The sequence below is a fragment of the Lonchura striata genome, chromosome 2 (assembly GCF_046129695.1).
Source record: "Lonchura striata isolate bLonStr1 chromosome 2, bLonStr1.mat, whole genome shotgun sequence".
Lineage (NCBI taxonomy): Eukaryota > Metazoa > Chordata > Aves > Passeriformes > Estrildidae > Lonchura > Lonchura striata.
Window position 1 is genome coordinate 98,253,631 of NC_134604.1, and position 18,119 is coordinate 98,271,749.

At 44.1% G+C, this 18,119-nt stretch overlaps 1 protein-coding gene and 1 long non-coding RNA gene across 2 annotated transcripts; both read left to right on the top strand.

Annotated features, from left to right (window-relative positions):
- The first annotated feature begins 633 nt into the window (after positions 1-633).
- LOC110469209 (uncharacterized) lies at positions 634-5,316 on the top strand. The gene is made up of 4 exons (XM_077790892.1): positions 634-1,053; positions 1,132-1,734; positions 4,141-4,188; positions 4,275-5,316. The coding sequence occupies exons 1-3, from the start codon at positions 634-636 to the stop codon at positions 4,147-4,149; spliced, it is 1,032 nt and encodes a 343-aa protein (XP_077647018.1). The 3' UTR covers positions 4,150-4,188; positions 4,275-5,316.
- Positions 5,317-5,889: 573 nt separating this feature from the next.
- Positions 5,890-16,469, top strand: LOC144245952 (uncharacterized). The gene is made up of 2 exons (XR_013339524.1): positions 5,890-12,683; positions 15,754-16,469. It is a non-coding gene; the product is annotated as an uncharacterized LOC144245952 (long non-coding RNA).
- Positions 16,470-18,119: the final 1,650 nt, after the last annotated feature.

The following is an 18,119-nucleotide window of genomic DNA, read 5'->3' on the forward strand; positions in this document are numbered from 1 at the left end:
GGAAGCAGCTGTAGTGTGGGATGCATAAGTCCACACAAGGAGCCAGCACCCAGCTTCTACTCTAGTGGGGTTCAACCTTCACCCTGCTGGTGACCTACTCAGTGCTTAGCTAGGAAAGCTGAATTTGTGTGACAGCACCCAAAAAATATTTTAAAATAAGCCATTTTCTGTAAAGAGGAAAAGAGGCTTATTCATACTGGAAGGGAGAAGTAATGTAATGCCATTACTCCTGAAAACGTTTGCTATACTAAAGCAATAATAATGCCATCGGGCGCCTACTGCGTATCCTTACAGAAGTCATATATACAGCGAGCAAATCAATAGATATATCGCATATATAACTAAATACAGCGAGCAAATCAATAGATATATCGCATATATAACTAAATGCGGTGTACATATTTGTGTGTGTGTATATACGTATATACACAGGTAGGTTCAGACATACATGTGTGTATAGAGCATCTCTGTACCCCGGTATGGGGGTTATTTTTTGGGGGAGAGAGCGCGAGTGCCACGCTCCGCGCGCCGGCTGCCCGGCGCGCCGGCTGCCCGGCATGCCGGCCCCGCTGCGGGCGGGGCTCGGGGCTCCGGCCCCGCCCCGCGGCGCGCGCCGCCCGAGCCGCCGTGCCGATGCCACGTGGGAGGCGGCGGAGCCGCCGCCGCCGCCGGGCCGGAGTCGCGGCCCCTCTAACGCTGGGGACGGCGCTCGCCGGCCGCCGCGAGGAGGGGAGGTCGCGGAGCCCCCGGGACCGCACCGGCATCGCCGAGACCCGATGGGTGCTCGGCGCGGTGGCGCCCGGCTCGCGGCTCGGCCTCCCGGGCCTAGAGGCGCTGGCGGCGGCGGCCGGGCCTAGGGGCGGCTCTCCGCCCTGGGCGGCGCCGTCGCTGCTGCAGGTGCCGGCGGCGGCCCAGCCGGCCCCGCGGCGGGACGGCAGCGACCTGCCCGCCGGCGCGCCCGCCGCCCTGGCCGTGCTGCGCCTGCAGCCCGGCGCCGAGGGCTCGGCGCGGGCGGCGGCGGCCGGGGCCGCGCCGCGCCTGCGGACCGTCTACGTGAACCCGCGCTGGCTGGAGCGCCAGGCCGCGCTGGGGGCGGCGGCGGCGGCGGCGGCTGCCAGCCCCTGCGCCGAGGCGGCGGCGGCGAGCGGCGCGGCCGGGGCCCCGGTCCCGGCTCCGGCCCCGGCCCCGGCCCCGGCGGCTCCGGCGGCGGCAGCGGCGGGGCAGGGCGAGGCCGAGGCGGCGGCCACCCCCTACGTGGGGCTGCGGCGGCCGCTTGGCTACAAGCTGGCCAAGGCCACCAAGGAGCGCATCTGGCGGGGGGAGTTCATTGACCTGTTTTCCTTGCTCCACACAGAGCTGGCCCCCGAGCACGGCCCGCGCCCGGGGGACACGCTGGACCAGTGGGTCTCGGCCTTCCTGGTGTACGCCAGCGTGCTGTGCGAGAAGCACCCGGCGCGCTGCGGAGCCATGTTCAAGTACCTGGACACCATCCGCAAGCTGCACGCCACCTACGGGGGCACCTCCTGGATGAACTACGATGAGGATTTCCGGCGGCGGGCGGCCAAGAACCCCTCGCTGCCCTGGGGCGACGTCGACTTGGACCTGTGGATGAAGTGGATGGCGCCCCTCAAGTCGCTCGTCCCCAGGCGCCCGCGTGCTGAGAGCGAGAGACAGGCCTCGCCGGCCCAGCCGCCACCGCCGGGCCAGAGCCCCAAGCAGGAGGACAAAAGCCAGGTGTGATGGGCCGATGGCCGCGTGTTTCTCTGCTCCGCTGGCTGGGCATGGTGCTCCCTCGGATGGGAAGAGGAGAAAGGGGCAGTTGGGGTGCCCTTGTGTTGGCCGGCAGCTCTCGTTTCATGGCACTGACCCTTTGCTCGTGTTGACCATAGGGACACGGTATCATGGGTGTCCAGCTGGCCACTGTGAGAGGTGTGCACGTGGATGGATGCTCTGAGCAAATATATGAGCATTTATTGCTCCAGCCACCAGAAAATAGGAACCCCACTAATTCCTTCTTCTGGTGTATTTTTGTATTTTCCGGAAGACATTCAGTGGTTTTGTTCTTTTCCTCTGAGTTGTCTTTGAAAAAAACAACTTTCTCAGCAATACAGTTATCTGTATGTAAGGCAAAGAGTACAGACTCTTCTGTTACTATGGGAGCATGTGGGCAGTTGCAGGCAGCATGAGATGGCAAAAAATTGATGTGAATAAACTTCAATAAGAATGGCCACAGTGTGCAAATTTACCGTGATTTGAAGATGAAACCTGTTTTGGGGCTCACTAGATTTAATCCACAAGTTAGAGCCTGTTTTATGGGAAAAGATGATGAGTGTGATTAGGACAAGTAGGGAGGATTTAGTGTACTTGGTTTGCTTTCAGTACAGGCATCACTGTATGAGTTGGTATAACCTGTGGTGGGTGCCAGGAGGTTTACCCTTTCTCCTGCCTGAGGCATGATGCTGAACTCTGCAGCTACTGCAGTCTGCCAAATCCCCAGCACAGAAAATGCTGAATGTTGAGTTTCATGCCAGCTGAATGAGGACAGAGAGATTCTGTTATATTGGCTATGTGTATTTGTAACCAAATTTTTTTTTTTTTTTTTTTTTTTTGCAACTATAGAAAGAACTTTTGCCTTCCAGAATAATTTTTGTTGCTTTGTCAGATGCTGTGATTGCTTGGGATTGCCAGCACAGAGGGACTAAGTTCTTTGACTCATGTTAGCCTGGTCCCTTTTCAGGGCATCTGAAAGTACTTGGTGTATCACACCAAGTCTTGCCTTTGGTACTTACCAAAAGTAATTTCTCTAGGCCAACCTGTGACAAAGAAAGGGAGCAAACACCAGGCAGTAAGATAGATAAATCCAGGCCTGTTGGCCTTGCATCTTCTGTGGTTCATGCTCTGTGTTCTTCAGTTTTTTCTGATATGTCTGTTTACATTTCTCTATTCTCAAGGTGAACAGCTCAGTCCTTGTTTTCCTACAGATCTTACGTGTGCACCAGATGGGCAATGGTTTATAGCTTTCATCTCATCTGAGACTGGACCTTCAGCTTGTCATGTTAACCACTCTTGTAACTTCTTCCACAGCAGCTGATCTGTCACTGCTGAGCTTTGCTTGGTTGTCTGCTGAGGCACCAGGGGGCTTGATCCCATTTGATTCCATGGAAATTTCCTAGTTGATTTTTATCAATAGCATTGATGTATTTTTCCCCCTAGAAAGTGTGTAAAGAAAAAATAAACATGGTTGTTTTTACTCCTAAAAATACCAAAAGTCTGATGTTTGTAAAATGAGTAGTACTTTAGCAGCACAATGAAAAAGTGAAACTTGTGCAATTAATTGTTATGTTTTCAGCCACCTTTCTGTTATTAGAGCAGTTTTTAACTGGTAGCATATAGTCTCTTATAACTGTTCAAAAATGTCCTTAAATGAAACTATTGTTTAGGCAGCTGTCAAATGTAGATGAGGCCTACGATAAAACATGAGTTTATCATTGGCAAGGTTGCAGCAAGGAAATATTTTTTTACACGTGACCTGTGTGTTTCCCCATATCTCCCCAGCTCCTTGCAAGCTCTCTTTATGTTGTATAAAACTACTTCAGCAAAATAAGATGTGGTATCACACTTGGACAAAAGAACTGGAGAATTAAAATTGGAGAGAATAGCCTTTTAGGGCTTAAGACTTTGGACAGAATCTAAGCTTTTCCACATTCGTGCCATCAATAGGAAGAGGAGGTGTTTTACAAAAACCTTTTTTACCAGGCTGTTGGTTTGAAATTATTTTCTTTCTGTAGTTTTGAGGGATAGCGTTAGGCAGCCTGACTGGATTTTATTTCCCCTTTTAATCCAAGACTCGTTGAATTTCAGCATCATTTAGTTTAGTGCCTGTATTTCTAATTCTGCATTTCCACAGATGATTAAACAGTAAAAATTAAGTCGAAGTATACAAAATGTTGTGTTTGAAGACAGCTGTCCTTTCTAAGGCACTGGTGAAGACTGTAACTTTGCATTACATGGAAAGAACAATGTGAGAAATCCTAGTTTTAGTTGGAATGCAGTAATTGGCGCATATGTAGGATAGCTGAGATTCATTCCTATAAGTTTGTCTGTGTGTATAACTTCAGACAATTCTCTTTTTTTCCCCAGACTCCATGAAAACAGAAGACCAATTGGGATGGGAGTCAGACTAAGTGGGTGAGTTTATTTCTAAAACTTAATAACTTTGTATGGTAAATATTTACAGATTTGTTAAATACAGAATTTCTTATTGGTGCCAACAGCCTGACTCCGTTGGTGTTTATGGAGCTCTGGTATTCTAGTGCATTCTTTTACCTCTGCTTCTGTTGCGTTGCAAGCTGTGCTAGAGAAGACGTAGGAAGTTCATTTTACCCAATCAGCAATTGTAACAATGGACTACAAACCTGCAGAGCAAGCCAGTTTGCTGGAAAACAGGAATTCCTGCAGCGCAGCACTTGTCACAGACTACCCAAAGAGGGCAAAGATTCAGGAAGGTGAATAAATTGAACACTGGTTGAATGAGGTCAGGAACACTCTCCCGGAGGAGAATCCTGCCCTAAAATACTGCTTTGAAAATAAAAGCCAATTTAATGCGCAGATTAAACCTTCTCATTTGACCAAACTTCTGTGCAATCCTGGATCTTTGCAGATCACAACCGGACACTTCAAAACCCTGTGTATTATATTTGTTTAAAAAAAAATAAATCATAACTTGTCTTGTTACAGCTGTTACTTTTGCCATTTCATTGAGAGAGTAGCTGCAACATAAATGTGTATTTGACTCAGAAAAGTATCATACACTCGGGATAATAACTCAGGTTGTCAACAGAATTATTCTGTGAGGCTCAGTATCCTTTCTCCATTGTTCTGCATTAACCATAGCTGTCATTGCCAGGTAGCCCAATTGTGCATTACAAAATTCTTTGTCAATTATAATGATTGATCTAAGTTATAATTTTGTTTTTCTAGTAGAATACTTAAAAATTCTGACCATCAGACTAGACCTTTGTAGTCCGGTGTTCATGAAAATCTTTTTCACTGATTAACAGTTTTCATTCTGCATCTCATTGTTTTGTTTTCTTCTCCTTTTTCCTTGCATACTAAGGGGTATAGTTAAGGTAATACTATGATCCAATAATGCTCATGATGGTAAGGGTTTGCCTTTAGTTGTTTCAGGAAAAAGCTGCCATTATCTCCTCTCCCTCTCTCAATATTTCCAATAATATGCATAACATAAAGTGTTTGTAAATTGATATCAAACTGTTTGTGACTTCACCTAAATAAATTTTTTTTATTTAAATGCTATTCTTAATCTTACCAGGTTTTTTCCTCCCTTGTTCTTGTATTGCTATTTTGCTTTTGTATTCACTTTTTTACATCACCTGACTTTTTGCACAATTTCTGGTTTACAGTTATTAAAGCCCAACTGTATTTTAACTAACAAGTGAAAATAAATCAACCTTTGGAATTTTCTTCCAATATTTTGCATAAAGACTTCATAATGTAGCTTTAGTTGTCGCAGCTTATTCGTCTGCCAGTTTTTGAGACAGTGATAGTACATATCAGGCCTTGAAAATGAAATAACTTCTGTATTAAAATACCAGTATCTTAATGGTCTCCAAACTGAAACTAGCATTCTAGTGAATGCTGAGATTCCTGCATCTGATACAGTAGAATATAGAACACTTTTACATGTTACAAAAGTACTTTTTGTTTTCAAGAAGGTGCTTATGCTCAATCATCTGACCACTCACGCTATTTTTCCCTTGCCCTTCTGATTTAAGAAATCAGAACTCGGTTACTTGCTGGTCTGCGTGTGTTTGTTACCATCATTGCTATATGAACCACATGGCTGCTGCATCACTTCAGGCTTGCTGCATCACTACAAGGTTTAATCTCCCTGAGCAAGTGCTGTTAGGGTCAGGATTTGGGGAGAGTTCTGGAAGGAGTTACATGTGGAGTGAGGAAGGATGAGCAAAAACTGGTCTCATCTGTCTCCCTGATGAATTATACAAGTGTGGGTCTTTAGAACCTACAGACTCAGAGCAGCAAAGCAGCCGGTTTAGGTTTTTGTGTCTGCTTTGGGAGCAGCATAGCCAGCTGGAGTCTCAAGCGCTTCCTAATATTCTTTGCTGAGTTCTTCTGCCAAGAATGTTTTGGGTTTGTTTGTTACTCTCTCCAGCTTTCATACAGTCTGGTGCCCTTCCTGGCACTGTTGCCGCCCAGTCTCCTGCTTGCTACTGGCTCTGGGTTGGACCACCCTGTCTTCCATATCTGCTGTAGAGAATTGTCAGAGCTTTACCTTGTTCTCCAGTGTTAGTGGCTGCTTTAAAGTCACTGCCTGCTTTCTTAATGAAGTTTTGTTTCATCTTATTGGCAATGGTGTTTTTGCAGCATGTGGGTCCTACTCTGCTGTTTTTCTTCCTCTGAGCCACCTTGTAATTTCACTGTGGTACTTGTGCATCCTTGCTTTAGGGTTTATTGTTGCGTGTGTGCTTTGCCTCTCATTGCTGTGCTGTAAGATTCTGCAGGAAATTTTACTCCTACACTAGTTTCTCATTAAAATGTTTGACTTCAAGGGGTTTCTTCAAGTTTCGACAGTTAAGTTACTGCATGGGTTTGCCTCTGTCCTTGACACTGGGGATAACCCTTTAACTATGTGCTGTGTGAGGATAGAGCACACACTTGAAGAGAGGTTTGGGATAGAACCATGATTCTGTTACTCTTGGACTAACTGTGGCCTGCAGTGGAAACCAGTGATACACAGAAGTTATTTTTCTATAAATACTATTTCTGTAAGTGCTATTTCATAGCATGGAGGGATGTCTTTGGTATAGTTGCAATTTCTTATCCTTTGCTCAAAAGATTTTGAGCATTTGTACAAAGGTGCCACAGAGCTTTTCACTAAGACTGATGAAATTTCCAGTTGGGAATATTTGTGAAGTGTTTGGGAATTGATTTGTTTAGGAGGACCAGCAGCTTATAGAAAAACAGTTTTTTTCTCAGTTAACTAGAATTAAGGGGCATACTTTTGAGGAGTAATTTCAAATAAGTTTATTTTTAGGGATTTCTAACTGGATAACTTTTTTTTCCCCACAGATGTGCTTTTTCATGTACTGGATTTATATGCATTGTTATGGCAAAGAACAGATCAAAACTAGTGCAGTGTGATTCTGGCAGCACAAAACAAGTTGCAACATAGGGATAAGACTAAAATATATAGGTCTTTAATTAATTGAGCTGACATGCTTGGTGAGGTGACACTTGAGCTGTAGCAGAAGTAGAGTCAAATATATGGGATTTCTAACTTCCACCTGTGTGCAGCAGGTCAGTTTGAGGTATTTGAGGCATCTGAAAAAACATGGCTATTACTGCTCTTCTGGCCTTATTAGTGCAATGATGTGTCTTTAAATAACAGGTGACAATAGAATGTTATGCATGTGAGGTAGCCTGTTGCATCTGCAGTTGAGCAAAATTACTTCTGATCTCTGATGAGATCTCAGAGTGACTTCCAATTTAAGTTTCAAACATGGTTTTCCCATCTGCTGTTTTGAATCATCTTACCAACTTGGTTATCTTCCTTATAAAAATCTGGTGAGCACAGCAGACATCTTCTGAGGGCAGCATCTGATCAGCCTGTATGTATGGAGCCTTTCCCTCCGTGTGGGTAGTTCTGCCAAGTTGTACAGTCTAGCATGAAGGAAGTGTGTGTAAGTGTGGCTGGGTAGAGAGCACACAGGAGGCTGCCCAGCTACCTGCAAGGCTTCTGTGGTTTTGAGAAGCCAGCAGCATTGGTAGCATTTTTTCCTGTCCACTCCTCTGGTAAAATCAACCCTAAAAGCCCCAGAGACTGTTGTAACCATTGAGGGAAGGGATGTGACTCAGTTCTAACAACCTTAGTGTTGGTGAAACTGTTGCCTGGTGAAGTTACCAAACTTCTTTTCAGGTCGTAGGCTTAACAGGGACTGCAGCTATTAATGGTGTCTCTGGGAGTGCTTTTGGTAACTCTTCCTATGAAGAGATTACATCTCTGAAAACTTGGCTGGAGAAACAATAAAGATCTTACTTTCCCCTCTTGTTTTGGTACTCAGGTTTGGTTTTTACCCTATCATGAAGTTTAGCATACACAATAAAGGACATTTTGATCCATAAAATTTTCTGGGTCCAGCACTTATTTTTTTTCTTCACCTGGGAATCTAATCAAAACCACTTGGCTTTGGTGCAGTTTAGCAGTTTACTGGACAATCAGGTAAAAACCAGCAGAGATTTAAATAACAGGAACATGTTTACAATATCTTACTATTTATAAACTTGAAATATTTCAATAAGTACTTTTACCTTTTTTGGTGGTTGTAACTCTTCTTTTACTTTAAAGAATACTTTATTTTCTGCAATGTCTTAGTGCACTGTTGCTGTGTCAATATTTCCAAGGCAGCGGGGGAATGTTTACATAAAAACACCAAAGTGTTTTCTTTAGATTTCTTAATTGCAAACATTTGCATCCATAAAAACATTTGCACGAAACTTGGGTAGCTTTTTTTTTATTCTGTTCAAAGCTAAACTTGGATCATAATTCCCAGATTTTTTTTTTTCTGAACCATGCAATATGAACATTTTATCTGAACCTACATCAGCAGGTGTAGAAGATTCCACCTGCCACTTCAAATGGCAGTCCTGATCTGAAGTCAGGAGTGGTTGTTTAAAAACAGCTATATTACACTGGCTGCACTGTAAGTGCTTTTGATACAAGTACCATCTACATTGCTGATTCTCAGTGTCTATAAATGCTCTGTTACCCCAAATAAGAGGTTACATGAAGGTTGTGGGCAGTAAAGTGCTGATACTGGTTGGTGGCACTGCTTAGTTAATAACCTGCAAGACAACTTGGTGGTGGAGGACCTGGACTGTGTGTCCAGGAGTAGATGTTCCTAGCATAAACAGAGACATGACATGTCCTTGAAATGTGTAACATGAGCTAAGAGTTCAAGCCTCCTCTGCCTAAACTTTCCACCTTGCACTTGGGCATTCTGGCATGTGTCTTCCACCATACCTGCCTAGGCTCAGCTCCTGGATTTTTTTCACTTTGTAACAGTGAAATGCCATTGATGGTGTTTGGAGCAAAGAAATACCACCAGGGCAGGCAGATGATTCCCTGCTGTGTACATCTCCCTGGGATAGTTTGTGCAGTGCTAAGGGAAAATATTGTTTTCCCAATATTTTACCTGTGGAATGACACAAGCACTTAACAGAGGTGCTGGGATTACAAATGTTAGCAAGTTCACACTAGCAATAATAAAATAAGGTCAGTTTGAGGTGGGGAAATCTCTGAGGGTGCCTTTGCTCAGGGCATGCAGGTGTGTCTTGCTGCACTTGGTGTGACTGAGTGGACTTGAAGCAATAGAATTCTTGAAGTGGTATTGGACTGGGATAAGCATTAAATTTTCTTTTCCTGTGTCATTTTCCTTGTCCTTTCTCCCTCATCAGCACTCTCTCAAGTGGGATATGTGACCTTGTTATTGAGTACTGGTAGAGAACGGGAAATCTCACTACCATTACATGGGATTGCTGGGAGAAATGAGTGAGTTTACACCTGTAAGATCATGAAGTTTTTCCAGGAGCAGCACGAAAAAATTTGGTGATATTCAAAGGCAAAAAAACAGTGACTTTGAGGGTACCCAGTCTGTCATTCACTTTCCCATTGAGGAAAAGAAGATGCAGCTTTGTGCTTTAGTATGGCCAATGGAAAAGGTTTGGGCAGAATATTTCAGTGGGTATTGGTTGCAGAAGTAAATTACATGTCATCAGTACTGCTGCAGGTGCTCTATGGGCCAATATGTGAGCAGAAAAAGGAGCCCTGGCCAGTAGGTGAAGCTGATCAGGTTGTCATTGATGCTGACCCACCAAGCTTGAGGACATTTTATGGATCTGATTACAGAACTGTGGAGTCCAAGGAGGGACCTTAAAAGACCACTCTTCTTCTCATGCTTTTAGAAAAAGCCCAAACAGAAAACCACACAGCCACAAAGTACTTTCATTGTGTGACTGGAATATAGTTGCAAATGCTATCTGAGAGAACAGCTGGTGATACCTCATATGTACCATTCCCTACCATGCATTTTCTGTTTCAAACATTTTGATTACCTGCAAATTAAATGGAGTATAATTGAATTTTTCAGTATTACTAGAGAACAATACAATTTACCTGTGTGTTAAGACAAAATGGCTTTTACTTTTGTTAGCAAGCATTTAGAAACATGTTTGATTTGTTTGGGGTTTTTTGTCAGTGCACAAAGCATTGAAAACAAACCCTTAGTATTTTACAACACTGTTGCACTGCTGAGGACAGCACAAGTTGTTCACAGACCTGTGTTGCCCAGACGTATAAATAATCTCAGTTGTTCCCCATCAGATGGGGAGGAATGGATAAACACATCCTTTACCTGACTCTTGTATGAGGTTAATACAGAGTGCTTCCCCAAATGGAGAATCTGAGAACTAGACCTTGGGTCACCTGCTTGCCTACTGGCTCACAGCATCAAAGCTGCTGGGCTGGGATACACAGTGCCTTTTCACTTCTCTTGATCTCTCCAGCCCACACTCCCAGATTGTTTCTGCAGAGCATAGGAACAAAGAAACTCTTCCCTTTTCTGTTACTCCACCCCCCTCTCTTCCCTCCTTGTTCTGCAGCTTCAGTCTGACACCTTGTTCTCTGAAGCTCCTGCAAGACATGCTGTAACTGAGAAACAGAAACGGCTGAGATGTTTACTGTTGAGTGTAAGAAAAGTGCAATGCTACTTAGCTTTCCTAAGTCTGGGATTTGTTTGTTATAGCCTGGTTAATGTCTCCCAGTGGTAGAGGACCAGAAAAGGTAAACCTACTTATTGCTGTGACTTGTGTTGCCCAGGAGAGTACCACAGCATGCCCTGTATAACAAATGGCATGAGCATGGGAAGATTTGGCTGTGGTAGGAGGTAAAAATTATTTGACAGATGTGTTCTGGTAAGATGGCTGACTCTGTGGCTTAACCTGGCAAGCCAAAGGAAAGTAAAGCATGTCTTAATTCTCTTTCAAAATGCAGAAGTTGCTTTCTTGAGAGGATATTGTTGCCTTGAGCATGTGTGCCTTTTTGATGTAGAATGTTTTAAAAGTAAGGATGCAAGTGAAGGCCCTGTCAAGCAAGAACTGAAAGCTTTGAAATGTTTGCTGTAGATGCTTCATCTGTGACTTTGCTCTCCTCAAGACTACTGGCAATTAAATTAACTGATGTATTCATATTTTAATGCCTGTGAAGTTGCACCACAGGTTTACAGTGTCATTATTGATTAATTATTTTATGCACAGCAATCAAAGGACCTAATCTGATTTGTCATCTTCCCTCCTCCCCCCCTCCTCGTTCCCTGTTCCCCCCATCGCAGTCTGTGGCAGAGATGTCACTGTGAAAAGAAGAGCAATTTCAGGCATCGAGGTGAAGGCTGGCTGGACTGACTTAGGGAGCTTCAGAGAGTGCCATTTAGCTGATGTTGTCCTCTCTTGCTGCACCCCTTGAAAACAGGCAGGACTAGAGGCAAAGAGTTAGAAGCACCTGAGTGCGTCAGTGAGGAGAAGTGAGCCCTTTGGGATAGGTAAGGATGGGAAAGTTGTCAATATTTAATAACTTTCACCTGTTGTGTCCATTCTAAGGATTTGGTGAAGTAGGAAATGCACCCTCCTATGCTAGTACTTATACAGAGCTTCAGAAAAGGGGTGAAGTTGGGGCTGGCTTTAGATTCCCTGCTTTCCCTCCTTGTCTGTTGCCGTGCTTGCTGTGGAAGCTTTGGCAGGAGGAAGGGATCAGTTCACCACCCCTGTTCCTCTTGACATCTGGGCTTGTGGAGTTCCAAGTGGTGCTGGAACAGTTGGTGCTGCTGGGAGAGGTGGGTGAGCTGTGGCTGAGGGCTGGGGGGAACAGTAGAAGAAATGACATGGTGCTGTGCCAGGGCTGCACAACAACTGCCTGAGCTCATCGTGCTCTAGGAGCTCATTGGAGCAGAAATGTAGTTGATGTCTAGAAAAGATGAGTTTGGCAAATTTGCATGTAAGCATTGGAAAGTGTAACTACAGAGCCACAGGAGGCTGGAGAAAACATAGTCTACTAGGGGAAAACAGTAAATTAGGAGAAATATTCTATTTGGAGGCCTCTTTCAGGCAGTAAGGAAACAGAAGAGTCTGTGTGACTGTTGTGTGTCATGTTAAGTACAGTCAATACCGAGTCATAATTTACAGAGGTGCATTGTATAGATAAATTGTTGAATTTATAGGTGGCGTATGAATATTTGTTTCCTGTGTTGTTTCCTATTGCAGTTTCTATTCCAGTCTTTGTCCTGGAATTACTGGGTTTTTTTTTTTGACTAGGAGTTCCCAGGGGCAGTCAGTGGCAATGCCCCGAGTAGAAACTCTTTAGAGCTGTCTTAGATACACTCATGATTTACCTTCCATGTGTGCTTCTTTGCTTTTGTAGGCTGGATTTCACCTCCTGTTATAAGTGTAGATTTCTAGGGCCCTTGGCAATTTCTCAGTGTTTCCTTTAAAGATGATGATTCAGCCCACAAATTTCCAAATATCCCAGAGTTCCTTCTAACTTCTTCTGAATGAAGGTGCTTCCAACTTCTCTAAATACCTCTGCTAGGTCATGGGTAAGAGAAGCTCAACTTCTGTGTGTGTCTTTGACTTTATTTTGTTCCTGTCTTGTCTCTTGTCCTCTGACACACTGTGCTGTTCTTTACAGTGCAAGTTTTACTTCTCATGTTTATAAAACAAAGCTTAGCCACCTGACCTAGGATGCAGCATTATATCAAAGAAATATCATTCAGCCCATTTTGTTCAAAGTGAAGCTGCTCCTACTGCAGCTATATAAAAATTACTCAATTTTTGTCAACAGATGAGCCTCTTATATTCAGCACACTCACGTACATTTATTTATTTCCAGTTTTCCAATTTAATGTATTCATTGTTGAAGATGTTACTTTAACAGGTTGTGGCATCAGAAAAGTTGTTTCTTCCAGAAAAAAGCAATTTCTATAAAACAGAAAAGGTCCTGAAAACCCATCTCAATTATTCTAAGATGTTTTCTTCCTCTTTACTCCCTGAAAGGAAAATTGATTCATCTAGTAATTTGCACAGAAATTCCTCTCACTTTACTGCAAAGCCCTAGAAGTACATTATAACAATTTTTTTCATGCACTTTTTACTGCATAAAGGTGTATTTGGTAACAAAACATGAGGCTTGGTTTTTACATTAATGAAGATGACCTACAATACCAGTGGGATATTTCAAAACATTTTTAAAACAGAAATTAAAATAATTTCTCTCTTTACTTAGAAGATATTGTAGCACTGTCTTTAGTTTCTATTTTGGTGGTCTGGCTTGGAGCTAGACTTTTTTTTGTTAACTTGGAATTTTTCTGGCACAATGCAAAAATGGTTCTATTTTATTATTATGAATATTTTACAAACTCTTTCAGAGTAGACTTTTCGAAGTTAACCAACACTTGTGCAGTTATTTTCTACTTCTTAGAAAACCACAGCTGAAAGGAGCAATTAAAAAATTGATTGCTGCTTTAAACTTCAAATTTAATCTGTATTTAACACAAATAAGCTCTCATTTCAGGCTTGCCTGATGCAGCCATTTCCCCTGTCAATGTTAATTATACTTTTGGGTATGTGTGGACTGTAGGATCTGGCGCTTAGGGATTTAGAAATCGTGGGTTCTCATACAAGTGGTTCCAGATGGGTGGATTTTTTCTTTGGAGACTCTTGGACCTTCCCAAGACATAACTTGTACCAGCCAGTCCACACTTGAAATACAGCACCTCTCAAGAGTCATTTGGTGTAGCTGGGCTGCATTGTGCTCAGAAAAGCTGCACTGAATTTCTCTCATCCAGGCTTGCAAAGCACGCTAATACTAGGCCTTACCAATATCAATATAAAAAGAAATACATGAATAATCATAGAGGTGACTCTCTGCATACTCCCTGACTTTCACTGTCACTGCAGGAGCAGGGAGGTGCTCTGTGCAGAGGCAGCTGAGCTGATCCTGGCCTGAGGTGCCACAGAGCTGTGGCAGTATCCTGGGGATGTGGGTCCTGGCATGTCCCAGTCCCTGCTCACTATAAAGTGTCCCCAGCAGGAGCACAAAGGAGGTGAGCTGCTGCTCATCTGTGGCTCTTGGGCAAGGCAGATGCCCACCTCTGTAGTGTGAGGTACAGAGCTCAAAGCAGTTCTCAAAGCAGTCTAAGCATAAGAGAGCACTGGACCTAAGTCACACTAGTCCCAGCTGTGGCAATGACTAAACCTGCATGTGACTGAGCTGTGAGCTACTGTACAGGATGCCAAAGCAATTTGCCTGCCTACCATTACTCTCCTTCTCCCCAAAATATAAAGCTAAGTTTATATAAATGTAAAACTCTCATATGCAAATACCAAGTGGATTTCATTCTCAAGTTTCAAATAAATGTCAATGGTCTAAGCATAATAAATAAATAAATAAATAAATGGCTATATGTGTCTGTTTTATTCAAAGCCACATTTGCAATTCAGAAATGTTCATTGGAGCCATCAGACTTTCTTTCCCCAGCTCTCAAGCAGAGAGAGAATCTTCTGTTGGGAAGTCAGCTGCCTCAGGTGATGCACTACTCATGGGTGTGTTACATCTGTTAACTGCAACAGCAGTCCTTGTCTGAAATTTGGGGTGTTTTTGGGGCTCAGCTGCCATCTCACAAGTGCATCACAAGGCTTGTTGCATAAAATCAAGGCACCTCCAGTTGGACCAACTTGGGCAAGCAGCATGAGGACAGAAAATTTGATCACAAACAGTTGTAAGACTGTTGTTTGGTTGCTCTCTTGATGTTCATCATTTCTTATATCCCAGGAAAAGTTCCCACCCTTAAAAAAAAAAAAAAAAAAAGTCTTTTTTTAAAACAAGAAATTTCACATGCACAGGCTTGGTATCCACAAAGTTTCAATATAAACTTTTATTTTCTGGGCAGTAAGAGTTTTCACTATCCTCCTGAGGCATTGATAGTATTTTCATTCTTTCAGCAGACTATAGAGCAAATAACAAATTAGTACTTTGATTTTTACCAACTCCTGGTAGTTGGCCTGTTTACATAATGCAGAAATTATTACACAGATTGTTGTTTTGGCTGGAGGAATAAGTTCTAACACATTGCAGCTATTTAGTAGGGAGAATTTGTTCTGGAGACAACCATGTGTCCTGGGAAAGGGATGAGAAAAGATAAACAAAATAAATGAACATTTGGAATAGAAATGGTGAGGTAGTTGCTGCCCAAAGTGGAAAGCAAGAATTCAAGTGTATTTCTTCTCATACATGTGCATAAGTTTGATATCTTGAATCAAAAAGAAAGAACACACATGCATTCTTTCCAGTAACTGTCTGCATGCTCACATCCAACTAAAATTTGCAATTTCAGTTTAAGCAGGAATACTGTAACAAGTCCTAGCAAACCAACAGACAATATATTGCAATGGTTAATTTGATGTATTGTTAGTCTTTTTTTGTTCCCACTACATTTAGATACCCATTGTTTTCAGCTTGAAAATTTAAGAAGGTGTGAGCTCTGCTTTTGATTAGCTATGTAGACCCATCCCGCAGTGCATCACTAATTGGTAAGATTTTAATATCATAAAAGCTAGATTGAGTTACAGCATTAGCAATGGATCCATCCTCCTTTGTGTCGATTACAGGTCAGCTGAGGCTTTCACTGGTTTGAGAAGATGTGTGGCTGATGTGAACCAGCAAAGCTGGCCCTGCACTGCACTCATCTGGCTCCCTGGCAGCATCAGAGCTGTGCCTGCTTGAAAGCAAGAGGTCACCCTCAGTGCACTGCTGAAATATGCCTGTTGTTGGCAGGAGGGTCCCTGCTGCAGAGCAGTGAATTTCAGCGCAGTCCTCAGGATCAGCCTGGCAGCAGCTCATGGGTATGGAGGCACTTTGTCATTCTCCTCAGGACATGCTGAACAAATCCTTAGCCAAGCAATGGAAATGAGGCATGTTTCCAAGTCGTGTCAGTGAGTTCCAGGGAAGTGCTTGTCAGTAACTCTGTGTGTGCTCCCACTCTGCCTTGCTAAGAGATGTGTTTCAGCCTCTCCTGGAGAGGGATGAACTTTTTCAGCTTGCAAAGTACCTGTAACTGCTCTGGCTTAGCCTCAAACTGATTTTTCAGCTCCTTAAACAAACCAAGATATTAAAAGAAACAGCACTCTCAGTCTGTTTAAGCTGAATTTTTGTTCTTCTGCAAAAATAAATATTTCCTTTTAAGTAAAAAAAATCTAGAGAAAGTTGTAGGGGGTAAAAATACACAGACCTATCTCTTACTGATGAGGAAAAGACAGTAATTTGAGAAGGCACATTTCAAGGATGCAATACATACCTAAAAAACAGATTAAATTATTAAACATCACTAGTCCTCTTCTAAAGTTTCCTCTGAGCTTTCTCTTTACACAGTCACTATGCTGTTTGTTTCTTTCTGCCTCTCATTAATCCCTCCTTTAATTGTTAGACATTCTTTTTACTGTTAATTTGATTAAAAACACCACTGTGAAGTTTTTTTTTCCTTGCCTTACCACTGGGACCTTCACCATGCACCCAGTTTCCCACAATTGTCTCCTCCTGTTGTATGCCAGAGCCTCTCTACGCCCCATCTCCCCATACCACCTTCCTCTGTTTCTCTTGCTTTGCCCAAGGCTCTGCCTGATCTTCACACTTTGGAGTGCCATGAAGGTGCCTCTCAATCTCAGCTGGTCCTCATGCTTGCCCACACTGTGTCCCTCCCCAGGCCCACACCCCAGTCCCCACTGGCTTCCCTGACACCTGCATTTGCTCTCCCAAATCTCTGATTAGGAGATTCTCCTGTTCCTCCTATGTTTTACTTTCCATCTCACCCACTGACATTCCTAAGAAGCATGGGATCTGGGTGAAAACAGGGCATTGGTTTTGCAATAAATAAATACATCTTTAAGGCTTTTCATGTCTCTAATCAGAAAAGAAAAACAGAAAACTACTCTTGTCCGAATTGAAATCACAGAGGTAAAATGGCACACAGTGGGAATAAGGAGGACAGATGAAGCAAATTACAGAACCACATAATAGGTAAGGTTGGAGGGAACCACAGTGGGTCATCAGCTCCAGCCTCCCTGCTCAAGTGGACTCATCCTGGAACATGGCACAGGATTGAGTCCAGACAGTTCTGGAATATCTCCAGTGAGGGAGACTCCATAGCCTCTCTGAGCAATCTGTTCCAGTGCACAGCAGGACAGTTCTTCACCTTCAGGTGTGTTGTATTGTGTTTTTATATTTCTGGAACAGTTCTGTAATGGTTTGCCCCTCCATCCCCCATTTTCTCCCAATGGTTGCCCCCCGAGTTTTCCTGCCGTTCCCTCAGTGCCAACCTCCCTGACAATGCTCAGTCACTTTCCTCTCCCCGCCCTGGTACCCACTTGGCTCCCCATCCCATTCTTCCCGAATCTTCTGCCCTGGGCGTGGAGGGATTGGATGAGGGCCCGGGGTCCCTCCCTTAAGTTTCCCCCATTGGTTTTTGTATCTGTCTATCCTTCCATTTTCCACTCCCCCGAATCCCCCCATCGGTCAATGGGCGTTCTCTTCCCCTTTTACCGCTCCCGTATTTAAGATGTTGCAAAAGCCTCGAGGCCACTTGTGGCTGCTGGATTCTCCGTGGCTTCGGGCTGTCTGCAGCCTGGATTAAACCCGAAACTGTTCCCAGCCTTGAGTCGACTCCCTTATCTCCTCGGATGCCGCCTCTCCCCACACAAGGCAGGCAGGGTGATTTCTGCCTCCGCCGCTCCCCGACCGCTGGAGAGCCCGGCAGTGACCGCAGCTGACCGTGCCTCTGCCGGCAGGGCAAGCCGGGGGGCTGCAGGTCAGCACAGCGGCGCAGGTGGAGCTTGCTGTGCGTCAGCGTCTGCCCATTGCCTCTTGTCCTATTGCTCAGCACCGCTGAGAAGAGCCTGGCTCTGTCCCCTTGACACCTCCCTGCAAATGCTAACAGACATTCATGAGATCCCCTCTCAGTAATCTCCAGGCTGAACAGACC

Excerpts from the sequence above, each read along its gene's own strand:
- LOC110469209 (XM_077790892.1), top strand. The coding sequence starts at position 634 with ATGCCACGTGGGAGGCGGCGGAGCCGCCGCCGCCGCCGGGCCGGAGTC. Across the intron at positions 1,054-1,131 it reads CGCGCCTGCGGACCGTCTAC|GCGGCGGCGGCGAGCGGCGC; the intron begins GTGAACCCGCGC and ends CCCTGCGCCGAG.